General features: G+C 42.9%; 2 protein-coding genes across 7 annotated transcripts in view; one reads left to right on the plus strand and one right to left on the minus strand.

The window, feature by feature from the left end:
* VSX2 (visual system homeobox 2) overlaps positions 1–14,568 on the plus strand; it is a 195,405-nt gene that overhangs the window by 175,245 nt on the left and 5,592 nt on the right. Inside the window, exon 4 of the mRNA XM_073586811.1 lies at positions 6,644–6,824. Coding sequence (XP_073442912.1) covers positions 6,644–6,824 — 181 coding nt within the window. The remainder of the gene's footprint in view (positions 1–6,643; positions 6,825–14,568) is intronic.
* Positions 1–14,568, minus strand: part of ABCD4 (ATP binding cassette subfamily D member 4) — a 141,003-nt gene that overhangs the window by 30,990 nt on the left and 95,445 nt on the right. For 3 of the 6 annotated variants that reach the window (XR_012234362.1, XR_012234375.1, XR_012234372.1), the window contains 2 exons: positions 8,911–9,076; positions 2–123 (listed from right to left, as the gene is read on the minus strand). The gene's annotated coding sequence lies outside the window, so the exon portion shown is untranslated. Of the gene's footprint in view, position 1; positions 124–7,779; positions 7,924–8,910; positions 9,077–14,568 lie in introns of those variants that run through there. The other 3 variants (XR_012234364.1, XR_012234370.1, XR_012234363.1) reach the window with 2 other exon arrangements.

The raw sequence follows: 14,568 nt of genomic DNA on the forward strand, positions 1-14,568 counted from the left end.
CCTGCCCAGATCTTGGAACACGTCGCTACTATTCGATTAGGCAGGCTGGCCAGCACACTCTCAATGGATCGCAGTGTGAACACCCCTCATACGAGACCAGATGTGTTTGGGCTTGGCTGCACCCTGAAAAATATAGTGCACAAAATACACAAAAATAGTGAGGTATTGGTTGATATTTTGGCCAAAATACGCAAGCTCGCAACCCACATCACGGGTCCTCACGCTTGCGAGTCCTAACACTAAACTATTAGTAAAGCAACAAAAGAAGACTAAAAACCTCCAAAAATTCTAATCAAACAGCAAAAAAAGGGCAGCACCGCTTACCTGGCCAGATCTTGGAACAAATGCACTATAGAGTGCAGCCAACCCATATAGCAAGATGTTGGCAACACAGGTGCAAAATGCTAGATCAACAGCCACTCTCCACCTACCCATTCCTGGAGGGGGTGACTGCCCACTATACACTTGCACGATAAAGGCCTGTATAGGGCGCTGTTCACATAAGGGTAATGCATAGTGTCTGGTTCACAGCCTATTAGTCACGTCCCTACTATTCGATTAAGTGGGCTGGCCAGCACCCTCTCAATGCATCCCAGTGTGAACACTCCTCATATGAGACGAGACATGTTTATGCTTGGCTGCACCCCAAAAAATATAGTGCACAAAATGCACAAAAATAGTGATGTATTGGTCGATATTTTGGCCAAAATACGCAAGCTCGCAAACCACGTCACGGGGCCTTAAGAGCATGCTGGGAGATTGGTTGTACGGCATGATGGGAAAATAGATGACAGTCGTACAACATGGCTGGGAGGTATAATAGAGTATAATCATTCAAGTATGGCAGGGGTATGGCAGTATAACAGTCACACAGCATGGTGTGGGAAGGTGACATAAATGACAATTGCATAGCATGCGAAAGGGTTTGTTTAGATTACATCAATACAGTGTTACAGGGGGTTGATATACATGATAGTCGAACAGCATGGTGGGGAGGGAGATAGTGTTGATGGCAGACATACAGCAAGGCAGGGAAGGTGGTATAGAGGACAGTTGCACAGCATGGCTGGGGAAGCTGGCTTAGATGAGTTGTACAACATTGCGGGGAAGGTGGTAGAAATGACAGTCGTACAACATGACAGGAAGGTGGTAGAGATGACAGTTGTACAGTTTGACAGGGAAGGTGGTAGAAATGACAGACATACAGCATGACTGTGGGAGCTGGCTTAGATGGGCTGTACAACATTGCGGGGAAATTGGTAGAGATGACAGTTGTATAATATGACAGAGAAGGTGTTCGGGATGATAGTCGTACAGCATGACAGAGAAGTAACAGAAATGAGTCGTATAGTAACGGAAGGTAGAAATGACAGTTGTACACTATGGCAATAGAGGTTGTAGAAATGACAGTTGTACAATATGAAATGGTAAGTTTTATGGCAGTAAAGGTGCTAGAAATTACATTAGTACAGTATGATAGGGAAGGTGCTAGATATGACAGTCATACAGTATACCAGGGAAGGTGGTAGAAATGACTGTCAAATAGCATGATAAGGAGGGTCTTAGAGGACAGTCAGACAGTATTACAAGATGGTGTTAGAGGTGACAGTTATACAGCATGGCTGGAGGACTGCAATACCAAAATACTGGAGTTAATAATCCATATGAAAAATATCACAATTTTTATAAGTTTACAATATACAGTTGTGGCCAAAAGTATTGACACCCCTGCAATTCTGTCAGATAATACTCAGTTTCTTCCTGAAAATGATTGCAAACACATTCTTTGGTATTATTATCTTCATTTAATTTGTCTTAAATGAAAAAACACAAAAAGAATTGTCCTAAAGCCAAATTGGATATAATTCCACACCAAACATAAAAAAAGAGGGTGGACAAAAGTATTGGCACTGTTCGAAAAATCATGTGATGCTTCTCTAATTTGTGTAATTAACAGCACCTGTAACTTACCTGTGGCACCTAACAGGTGTTGGCAATAACTAAATCACACTTGCAGCCAGTTGACATGGATTAAAGTTGACTCAACCTCTGTCCTGTGTCCTTGTGTGTACCACATTGAGCATGGAGAAAAGAAAGAAGACCAAAGAACTGTCTGAGGACTTGAGAAACCAGATTGTGAGGAAGCATGAGCAATCTCAAGGCTACAAGTCCATCTCCAAAGACCTGTATGTTCCTGTGTCTACCGTGCGCAGTGTCATCAAGAAGTTTAAAGCCCATGGCACTGTGGCTAACCTCCCTAGATGTGGACGGAAAAGAAAAATTGACAAGAGATTTCAACGCAAGATTGTGCGGATTTTGGATAAAGAACCTCGACTAACATCCAAACAAGTTCAAGCTGCCCTGCAGTCCGAGGGTACAACAGTGTCAACCCGTACTATCCGTTGGCATCTGAATGAAAAGGGACTGTATGGTAGGAGACCCAGGAAGACCCCACTTCTTACCCCGAGACATAAAAAAGCCAGGCTGGAGTTTGCCAAAACTTACCTGAAAAAGCCTAAAATGTTTTGGAAGAATGTTCTCTGGTCAGATGAGACAAAAGTAGAGCTTTTTGGGCAAAGGCATCTACATAGAGTTTACAGGAGAAAAAAAAGAGGCATTCAAAGAAAAGAACACGGTCCCTACAGTCAAACATGGCGGAGGTTCCCTGATGTTTTGGGGTTGCTTTGCTGCCTCTGGAACTGGACTGCTTGCCCGTGTGCATGGCATTATGAAGTCTGAAGACTACCAACAAATTTTGCAGCATAATGTAGGGCCCAGTGTGAGAAAGCTGGGTCTCCCTCAGAGGTCATGGGTCTTCCAGCAGGACAATGATCCAAAAGACACTTCAAAAAGCACTAGAAAATGGTTTGCGAGAAAGCACTGGAGACTTCTAAGGTGGCCAGCAATGAGTCCAGACCTGAATCCCATAGAACACCTGTGGAGAGATCTAAAAATGGCAGTTTGGAGAAGGCACCCTTCAAATATCAGGGACCTGGAGCAGTTTGCCAAAGAAGAATGGTCTAAAATTCCAGCAGAGCATTGTAAGAAACTCATTGATGGTTACCGGAAGCGGTTGGTCCCAGTTATTTTGGCTAAAGGTTATGCAACCAAGTATTAGGCTGAGGGTGCTAATACTTTTGTCTGGCCCATTTTTGGAGTTTTGTGTGAAATGATCAATGTTTTGCTTTTTGCTTCATTCTCTTTTGTGTTTTTTCATTTAAGACAAATTAAATGAAGATAATAATACCAAAGAATTTGTGTTTGCAATTATTTTCAGGAAGAAACTGAGTATTATCTGACAGAATTGCAGGGGTGTCAATACTTTTGGCCACAACTGTACATCGGCAAACAAGTATAATACATGTTAAACTAGATTAGTGGCACAAGTGCGGTCTTAAAAAGTATGACACCTACTAGTTATGATAATCATAGGGATGAGAAGAGCATGAACTTGATTAAACTGTACTAAAATGCTAGTGCTAAAAAGATCATTAACATTATGTGCTGTGACTGCAATCTACATGGTGCATCAAAACAGCAATATAAATAAGTACTAGGTAATGGGAAATACCTTAAACTACGTGCAGTCACAGAGATAGCAAAGAGACAATTAGCCCATATGAAATGTCACCGCAGCAGCCCCAATGCGCGTTTCGCGTCGGCTTCCTCGAGGGGGCGTAGCATATTGTGTGTCTAACCTAGTACCTAGTAGTAAATAGTACAACATTGAGAGGAATGAGGTAGCAATGCCAGTTGTACAGTATGGCAGTAAAGGTGTTAGAGATGACAGTCGTACAGTATGATAGGGAAGGTGCTGGAAATGACAGTTTTAGAGCATGGCTGGGTTTGCTGGCTTCGATGACTTGTACAACATTGCGGGGAATGTTGCACACCTGACTGTAGTATAGGATGGCAGAGAAGGTGGTAGAGATGACAGTTGTACAGTATGACAGGGAAGGTTTTAGAGATGACAGTTATACAGTTTAGCAGGGAAGGTGGTAGAGATGACAGTCGTACCGTATAATAGGGAAGGGAGTAGAGATGACAGTTGAACAGTATGATAGGGAAGGTGTTAGCAATGACAGTCATACACTATGACAGGGAAGGAGGTAGAGATGACAGTTTTACAGCATGGTTTGGGGAGCTGGTTTAGATGAGTTGCACAACTTTACAGGGAAGGTGGTAGAGACTACAGTCATACACTATTACACTATGACAGTAATTGTGGTAGAAATGACAGTCGTACAATATGACAGGTAAGGTGGTAGAGATGACAATCATGCAATGACACAGGGAAGGCGGTAGAGATGACAATTGTACAGAAAGATATGAAGGTGTTAGCAATGACAGTCATACAGTATAACAGGGAAGGTGGTAGATATGACAGTTTTACAGCATGGCTGAGGGAGCTGGCTTAGATGAGTTGTTCAACTTTGCATGGAAGGTCATGCAGTATAACATGGAAGGTTGAAGAGATGACAGTCACAAAGTATGACAGAAGGCGGTAGAAGACAGTTGTACAGAATTATATGGAAGGTGTTAACGATGACAGTCGTATATTATGACAGGGAAGGTGGTAAAGATGACAATTTTACAGCATGGCAGGGGAAGTGACTTGAATGAGTTGTACAGCTTTGCTGGAAAGGTGGTAGAGATTAGAGTGGTACAGTATGGCAGTTAAGGTGGTAAAAATAACAGTCGTACAGTATGAAATGACAGTCTTGACAAGGGAAGGTCGTCACAGTCATAGTATGACATGGAGGGTGTTAGTGATGACATTCGTATAGTATTAAAGGGAAGGTGGCAGAGATGACAGTCATAAATTATGGTAGCAAAGGTGATATAAATGTCAGTCGTGTAGTATGACAGGGAAGGTGGTAAAAATAACAGTCGTACAGAATAACCGAAATGGTGGTAGAGGTACAGTATGACGGGGAAGGTGGTAGAAATACTAGTTGTTCAGTACAATAGGTAGGGTGTTAGTGATGACCGTAGGATAGTATGACAGGGAAGGTAGTGGTAGAAGAGATTTCAGTCATACAGTATGGTAGTAAAGGAGGTATGAATCAATTGTACAATATGACAGGGAAGGTAGTACAAATGACAGTCAGTCAGTATGACAGGGAAAGTGGTAGAGATGAGAATTGTACAGTATGACAGGTAAAGTGGTAACGATGACAGTTGTGTAGTATGAAAAGGAAGGTGCTAGAGATGACTGTTATACAGTATTACAGGGAAGGTAATAGAGATGACAGTCATACAGCAAGCAAAGGAGTACTAGCTTAGATGAGTTGTACAACATTGTGGGGAAGGTGGTAGAGATGACATTCATTCAGTATGGCAGTAAAGGTGGTATAAATCACAGTTGAGTACTATAACAGCGAAAGTGGTAGTAATGACAGTTGTACAGTATGTTAGGGAAAGTAGTAGAGATAACAGTCGTACAGTATGACCAGGAAAAGAGGTACAGTATGATAGCGAAGGTAGTAGAGGCGACAGTTTACAGCATTGTAGGGAAGGTGGCTGAGATGAGTTGTACAACATTGCGGGGAAGAAGGTAGAGAAGACAGTCATAGTATGGCAGTAAAAGTAGTATAAATGACAGTTGTAGAGTGTGTCAGGGAAGATGGTAGAGATGACAGTTGAACAGTATGACAAGGAAGGTTGTAGAGATGACAGTCGGAGAATATGACAGGTCAGGTGGTAGAGATGACAGTTGTACAGTATGACAGTGATGGTAGTAGATATGACAGTCCAACAGCAGCATGAGTCTGGTGTAAGGTACAGTCATTGGTTTTACCACCTGGTATTGTGAAGAAAGATGAATGGTCATACCGTATGTTTCTGTAATGAATTATCCGAATCCCCTGACATTTGTTCTCTGGTTCTCTGGCTGAACACATTAATCTGGTGGCCACCATTGCCCATGAGACGCCACATTACCACAGACTTACCGCAATCACTTTCTTTTCTAGTGGCTGATTGAAATCTCTTGTTGCCAGTGAATGAAATATCTGCACCTCTCGTTAATGTGCTAATGACCTCATCATAATCCAGCATCCTCTGAGATAGCGGCCCCCTCCTCACATAAGTAATTAGTTAAATGGGAGGAAGTATTATGTTGGGGAATTGCTGGAGATTGAGGAATAAGTGCGGTATTAATTAGCAAAGGTCAATGCTGGGCCTCGGAGCGGAGAGGATTTAATTTCCCTGGATAATTCCAGGGCATTGATTCAACTAAAAATTAAGTGATTTTTCAATCACTTCTCAAGCAGGACAGAAATCCAGACGCTTTGAACCAGGGAACAACAGATGACTGAATTGTTCGCCTAGAGAACATGGAGAAATCTGCAGTCAGCTCACACATGATAGCAGGCACACTACAGGCACATGCACGCACACCTATGCACACTCACATACCTCCAGACTTGGGTGTGGGTTTTGGGATTTAAACATCATTAATATGCACCTTTGGTTCATGTTTGCCTATGACTTACAAATAGTGATAAGCCAGTGAGTTTTTCAGAAAAGTTAAAAAAAACAAAGCACAAAAAAGCATAGTGTGCAAGACCCCTTAACAAGCAAACGCACAGCTCCTGATGTCAGCTCCTGAGATTTTATCTCACTTCTCTTACTCTCACAGGTTTGGTTTCAGAACAGACGTGCAAAGTGGAGAAAACGTGAAAAGTGCTGGGGCCGAAGCAGCGTGATGGCAGAGTATGGACTCTACGGAGCCATGGTCCGACATTCCATACCCCTTCCAGAATCTATCCTGAAATCGGCTAAGGATGGCATTATGGAATCCTGTGCCCCCTGGCTGCTTGGTAAGGAAGGGCTGATGTCCTGTGAGATTATGCATATGGCCTGTATGCCCCTCCAGCCACAGCTTACAGGCTGCATGTTCCCTGCTAGTCTTGCATGGCTATGACAGTGACCACAATGGTATCACATCAAGAAACTAGTCTGGTAGTTTCTCACACCGATGTATTACCCCTGCAGTGTATGGGGCTGTCCATCCCCGTCATGCCCACTAACAGACCCTGCAGATGTCAGGGCCTAGTAGGAAGCCAACCAGTGACAGCACAAGCCTGACTGTTAGGCCACGTTCACATGGTCAGTGTTTTACATCAGTATTTGTAACCAGGAGTGGGTGATAACACAGAAGTGGTGATGGGTTTCTCTTACACTTTCCCTCTGATTGATTGTCTCCAGATTTTGGCTTACAAATACGGTTGTAAAATACTGACCATGGCCAAATAGGGAGTATTATCCCTAGAGGACTACAACCTCCAGCATCCAGTTTAATATGTCAGTGTACGGCAATAACATTTTACAAATGAAGGTAACACAGCAGGGCCACAAAAACACCTCATCACATGAACGTCTGGCCGGAGAGTCATGGCTGCCAGACACCGGAGGAGACAGCAACGGCCCAGTGCGCTTCAAAACAGCAACTAAAACGTGCAAAAGACAAGATCTGTCCTGTTGCAGATTTTTGGTGAAAACTAGACATAAAAATGAAGGGTCCGTTTTATTAATTATTTTTCTTCTGTCCTACAGCAGCAGAATAATGGTGGATTCTGCCCCATGTACTAATACGTGAAACTGTAATAATCAAGGGCCCCTGAGCCGCCAGCACAAGACGCCATGCATGGACTCAGACAGCTGGTTCGCCTCTTCTAAGCATCTATACTACACTGGAAATCCCAAATTAGACAGGGATCATCTCAATAAGTCAATCTATTTCTCTGCATTTTCCCGGATTCTAGTTCTACATACCATTCTGACGTCAATTGCAAGTGGATTCCTCCAAAATTCACACCAAAACCTACTTCAAATATGCACAGTCTCGTTCCACATGAGGTTTTAAAAACCTTACTTCCGTTCTGGGGATTCCTTACTGAATCTGCTCCAAATTTTCCACTGCAATAAAAAATAGCTGAATAAAACGTGTGAAAAAAACCCACTTCAAAACAAAAGACTAAAAAACCTCAGGGTGAATGTGTCCTACAGGGGTTAATGAGCTCCCAGATGAAGGGTCATAATTGAAGGTCACCAGCGTTCTCCATGTCCTAGCAGGTCCTCTTCTGATCCTGTGCGCAACGCAGCAGCTCTGAGTGAAGGGGCATCCACAAGAACCCACATAAGTAAGGTTCCTTATCTAATGTAACAATGTTACTCACTTGGGAGCGATCTAAGGTATCACAGTAACCGTTTCTGTTTCAAGTCCAGCTGGTTTATTTCAGTCCTCAAAAATCACAGAAAAACTTAAATACCGCCTTTGTCCGGCACACAGTAAAACATAAAGTAACAAGTCCATACAATAGTGCTGGTTAGCCCGCCTGGCCTAGAGTCCTTTAGCAAAGGCACACAATCCAGGAGATCCGCACACCTCCATACACACCAACATGTGTGAGACAAACAGGTTTCCGTTTACTAAGTGAACCACACTCAGGGTTGGAGATATGGTGAGCAGCTGTCACTCCTAGCACTTCAGCTGCTCACAAAGTAATCTGTCATGGCTGATTAACCCCTTCTATTCCCGTATGTACTACAGCATTACTCCAGGTTTATCTCCCATCCACTTTCTGTCCTACAGCCTTCTTACACAAAACACTAAGGTAATTAAGAAGTTCTCATGCACCATCTTCAGATTGGAATTCTGTTATCATAATGCTGGAAAAAGTAGGACATTGTTTCTTCAGCAACAAAGACAATCTTAGGTCTTGATATAAACTTCCTGGATATATCGTCCTGTGCTGCAGTGCTTCTTAGGCCTTGTGTCAGCAGTCGCAGTTTCTTGGGCTTTATAGCACTTATAACCCTTATTGAGAGAGACCATGAACCCTTAGTGTTGCTACCAGACAGAGTTGATCAGTAATTGCACCCTGTGATTTCACTTTTCAGTACCTCGGATATGGGAATGAGGTGGAACCAAGCCTCTGGTCCTTGCTGACTGCAGATGCATCTCATCCATGTTGGGCGCTCACCAGGAGTAATAGACACTTTGGGGACAAGGAGTCTTCAGAGCCATACAATATGTCATTTCCCTGTGGACCCACAGATCCTGAAAAAGCTGTCAATGTGGGACAACATATTAAATCAGAACCCTTGTCAGGAAGGAACATGGCAAAGTCAGAGCTGATCCTACCCTTTGCATCTAAAGTAGCTTCCTCAATATTATTGCTGACAAAGTAAAGTTCTAACAAGAATGACCACTAAATCAGAGATCTCTGGAGGGTCCCTAGGATGTGGGGATTACTCACACGGACTCATGTTTATCAGCTTCATCAGATTGACAAACCCTTTCCATGATGTTCAGGTTGGCCTACATTTTCACATCTCAGGCCATAGTAATAACCATTATACTTTTCTGGCTGAGGAAATTGTGCTTTTTCCAACTCATAAAAGGTTATGGGAGACTTCGCCCACTGCGGAACCACCAAGCATGCCAGGGTCTGCCCACCAGGATCTAGAGCAGAGATCTAAAACTCAGCTGGATAAATGGGCCACACAGAAAAAAAATTGAATATGGAGGGCCGTGTTTTTTACGGAAGATTAAGTTTTCAATAACATTATATTCCTATATCATCTATCATCATCTATTTTTGGCATGTTTTTTATTCTTTTTAATGAGGATTATCATATGGGTGATGGTACAGGTCTTCTAGTTTCCTTGAAATTTTTACATAAAACAGCATTTTTAGAGGTCAAATATTATTTCATTACTTTTTCATTCTGAATTTTTTTTTAAATTATTTTACATTTATTTGACTCCCAATCAGCCCCATACAGTAATATAGGTTTATAATAATCATATAGTGGTTCTGGCCCCCATCATGTCTCCAATCCTGTTATAATGTCACATGTCCTGTAATAATAATGTCCCTCAGCCTGTAATAAAGACCTTAATCCTGTAATAATGTCCCCCATTCTATAGTAATGTCCTCATCCTGGTCCTTTGTAGTAGTAATGTCTCCATCCTGTTTCTAATCATATAAAACATATTCTCATCCTGGTCCCTTCTTATAGTAATGTCCCATCCTGGAGTAATATCCCCATCCTGATCCCATCTTATACTAATATCATCCTGGTCCCATGTCATAATGATGCCCCCATCCTGGTCCTATCTTGTAGTAATGTTCTCATCCTGATCCCATCTTGTAATAATGTAATGTCCCCATCCTGGTCACATCTTATAGTAATGCCTTATCCTGTGGTAATGCCCCCATCCCGGTCCTCATCTTATCGTAATGTCCCCATCCTGGTCCTCATTTTATAGTAATGTCTCCATCCTGATCCCATCTGGTGGTAATATCATCCTGGTCCCATCTTATAATGATGCCCCCATCCTGGTCCTATCTTGTAATAATGTCCTAATCCTGATCCCATCTTGTAATAATTTAGTAATGTCCCTATCTTATAGTGATGCCTTATGCTGTGGTAACATAGTTTTGAAGGCTGAAGGAAGACCTTATGTCCATCTAGTTCAGCCTATTTTTAGTGCAGCTGTTCTGCATTGTTGATCCTGGGTAAGGCAAAAAACCCACAGAGTAGCAGCCAATTTTCTCCATAGGGAAAAAAGTTTCTTCTCCTAAGCTGGGACAACCATCTACCTATAATATTATGTAACCTTCTATACTGTTACTCACAAGAAAAGCATCCATTCCTTTCTTAAATTCATTCAGTGAGTTGGCCATTACCACTTCCTCAGGAAGAGAATTCCATAGCCTCACTGCTCTTACCGTGAAGAACCCTCTTCTATGCTGGTGCAGAAATTGTCTTTCCTCCAAACGAAGAGAATGCCCCCTTGTTCTTGTCACAGTCCTTGGTACAAACAGTTAATTGGAGAGATCTCTGTATTGCCCTCTGATATACTTGTACATATATATTAGGTCTCCCCTAAGTCTTCTCTTTTCTAGAGTAAATAGACCTAATTTTGATAACCTTTCTGGGTATTGTAGTGAACCAACTCCATTTATCATTTTAGTAGCCCGCCTTTGAACCCTTTCAAGTTCAGTAATGTCTTTCTTGAGCACCGGCGTCCAAAATTGCACACAATACTCCAAGTGTGGTCTGACGAGTGATTTGTACAGAGGGAGAATTATGTTTTCATCTCGTGTCCCCAGGTAATGGCCCCTTCCTGGTCCTCATCTTATAGTAATGTCCCCATCCTGCCCCTCACTTTAAAGTGATGTCCCCATCCTGTACCTCATCTTACAATAATGTTCCCATCCTTGTCCCATCCTATTCTAGTGTCTCCTTCCTGGTCCCAACTTATTGTAATGTCCTCATCCTGTAGCAATGTCCCCAATCCTGGTCCCATCTTAAAGTAATGTCACCATCCTGGTTCCATTTTATAGTAATGTCCCCATCCTGGTCTCATCCTGTAGTAATGTCCCCATCTTGGACCCATCTTATAGTAATGTCCCCATCCTGTAGCAATGTACTCATCATGGTCCTCATCTTTTAGAAATGTCTCCATTCTGGTCACATCTTATAATAATGCCCTATCCTGTAGTAATGTCCCCATCCCGGTCCCAACTTATAGTAATGCACCATCCTGGTCCCATGTAATAGTGTCTCCATCCTTGTCCCATCTTATAGTAATGTCCCCATCCTGTAGTATTGCCCCATCCTGGTCCCATATTATAATAATGTCCCCATCCTGGTCCCATCTTATAGTAATGGCCCCATCCCAGTCCCATCTTATAGTAATGTAGCCATCCTGATCTCATCCTGTAGCAATGTTCCCATCCTGGTCGCATCCGATCTTAATGTCCCCTTCCTCATCCCATATTATCACAATGTCCCCATCCTGATCCCATCTCATAGTAATGTCCCCATCCTTATCACAACTTATAGTAATGTCCCCATCCTGGTGCTCTTATTACAGAAATGTCTCCATCCTGGTCCCATCTTGAAATAATGTCCCCATCCTAGTTCCTTCTTATAGTAATGTCCCCATCTTGGTCCAGATCTTATAGTAATGTCCCCATCCTGATCACATCTAATAGTAATATGTATGTCCCCATCCTGGTCCTCATCTTATAGAAATGTCTCCATCCTTGCCCCATCTTGTAATAATGAACACATCCTAGTCTCATCTTAAAGTAATGTCCCATCTTATAGTAATTTCTCTATCCTGGTCCCATTTTATATTAATGTCTCCATCCTGTAGTAATACCCCCACCCTCGTCCCATCCTGTAGTAAAAGCCCCACCACGGTCCCATTTTATAGTAATGTCCCCATCCTAGTCACATCTTATAGTAATTTTCCTATCCTGTAGTAATGTCCCCATCCTGGTCCTTTTCTTATAGAAATGTCCCAGCATGCTAGAGATGGGTTGCATTTTACAAAAAAAACAGGAAAACACATATTTGGTAGACATCTTGCTACACTCATCAGGAGTGCTTTAAACTAGAGCAATATGGGATGGAAAATATATGGCTAGGAAAAAATATGCAGCTAATGAAGTCTTTTGAGAACCCTACTATTAGAAGCGGAAATAAAGAACAAAACCCATGCTGGCTCTGGCTAAACACTGAATGAAACAATGAATATTTATTGAAATTAGAGGAGCAAAGAAACTGACTGCAAACAAAAATGTGTCTATACAAATACACAGAGCATGGGAAACAAACAGGGAGAATTGGAGCTGCTAACACAGGAAGAGAGATATGACGTCATAGGTATCACTGAAACTTGGTGGGACGATACACGATTGGAATACAAACCTTGAAGGCTATATCTTATTTATTAGAATCAGGATTAACAAGAGGGGAAGAAGTGTTGCATTGTGTGTTACGAAAACATATATATCCACAGAGATCCATGCTTTGGAGATTAGTAGCTCTGTAGAAACGGTTAGGGTAAGAATAAGAAGAATGGGAGATTTTGCTAAATTAAATTCTTACCGCACAATCGGTAACAATCCCCAAAAGAAGGAAGAACTGGAAACATCTAAACAGACCAGGATGAATGAACACATAACTTAATCACTTGTTAAAAAGGAAAAATAAATGTATATTAAATGGAAAGAGGGGGTCATATCTAAAAAAGAATATAATGCTGTTTGCAGGGAATGCAGGGCAAGCGTTAGACGAGCTAAAGCAAGTAATGAAGTGAGGCTTGCAAGGGAGACCAAAAGCGTTAAAAAAACGATTTTGAGGGTATGCAAAAAGCAAAAGAAAAGTCAAAGATGCTATGGGATTTTTACAGGATGAAAAGGGTAAAGTGGTCAAAAATTATGTTGAGAAGGCCAAACAATGGGACTGCTATATAAGCATCACATAGGAGACAGACAGCTGTATATACATCACAAAGGAGACACTGAGACAGCTGTATATACACCACATAGGAGACAATGGGACTGCTAGATAAGCATCACATAGGAGACACTGTGACTGCTGTCTAAACATCACACAGGAGACACTGGGACTGCTGTATATACCTCACACAGGAGACAGGGCAAAGGGATCACATAGCTGCGGCCACAAAGATCACATGGAGGCACTAAGATCACAGGGGAGCATATAGATGGGTGGGCAGAGATCACAGTGGGGCACATAGCTGACGCCACAGAGATCACGGAGGGGCACAGAGATCACTTGGGGGCACATAGCTAGGAGGCACAGAGATCACAGGGGGGGCACATAGCTGGGGGGCACATAAATCACAGGGGGGGCACATAGCTGGGGCCACAGAGATCACATAGGGGTACATAGCTGGAAGGCAGAGATCATATTGGGGCACATAGCTGAGGGGCACAGAAATCACCAGCAGACAGGCACAGAGCTGCAGGCACTCAGAGCTCACTCTGGACTCTGGCTGCAGCTCCTCTTCAGGGACAGGAGGATGGGAGTGCATTTGGCGCTAACCGCGCCCACCCGGACGCTAACACCGCCTACCGTGATGACATCAGCATTCATGTCCAGGAAGGCAGCTTTCTGTAATGAATGCTGCCGTACCATGCACTTGGGAGTTAAAGGGCCGGCAGCTGAAAGGATACGGCTGCCGCCCGAGGATTGCGGACTCCTGGGACCTGCATGAAGTCACCACGGGCATGGAGACCGCGGGCCAGAGGTTGCCCACCCCTGGTGTAGAGGGATCATCCTTATTCTTATTTGCACATGGAAACATGAGAAGCAATAGAATGAAACTGAAAGGGAGAAGATACAGTTTAGATATTAGAAAAAATTTTGGACAGTGAGTGTGATCAATGAGTGGAACAGGCTGCCATGAGAGGTGGTGAGTTGTCTTTCAATGGAAGTCTTCAAAAAGAGGCTGGACAGACATCTGTTTGAGATGGTTTAATGAATCCTGCGCTACAATGAGCAGCGGGTTGCACTTTCGCTGTGCCCACCATGCGAAAAGTAAGCAGAACATTTGCGGATGGTACCCATGGTCCGGAGGAGAGGAGACTGTCCTCTTGGCTGTGGGTACCATATCCCTGTAAAAAAAATAGAATTAAAATAAAAAATATTGTTATTCTCACCTTCGGGCGTCCCGCACAGCCTTCCCGCCTCTCTCCACGCATCTTCCGGTCCCAGTAATCCTTTGCGAGA

Source organism: Dendrobates tinctorius, unplaced genomic scaffold, assembly GCF_039654945.1.
Source record: "Dendrobates tinctorius isolate UK_male_01 unplaced genomic scaffold, ASM3965494v1 ptg000010l, whole genome shotgun sequence".
Lineage (NCBI taxonomy): Eukaryota > Metazoa > Chordata > Amphibia > Anura > Dendrobatidae > Dendrobates > Dendrobates tinctorius.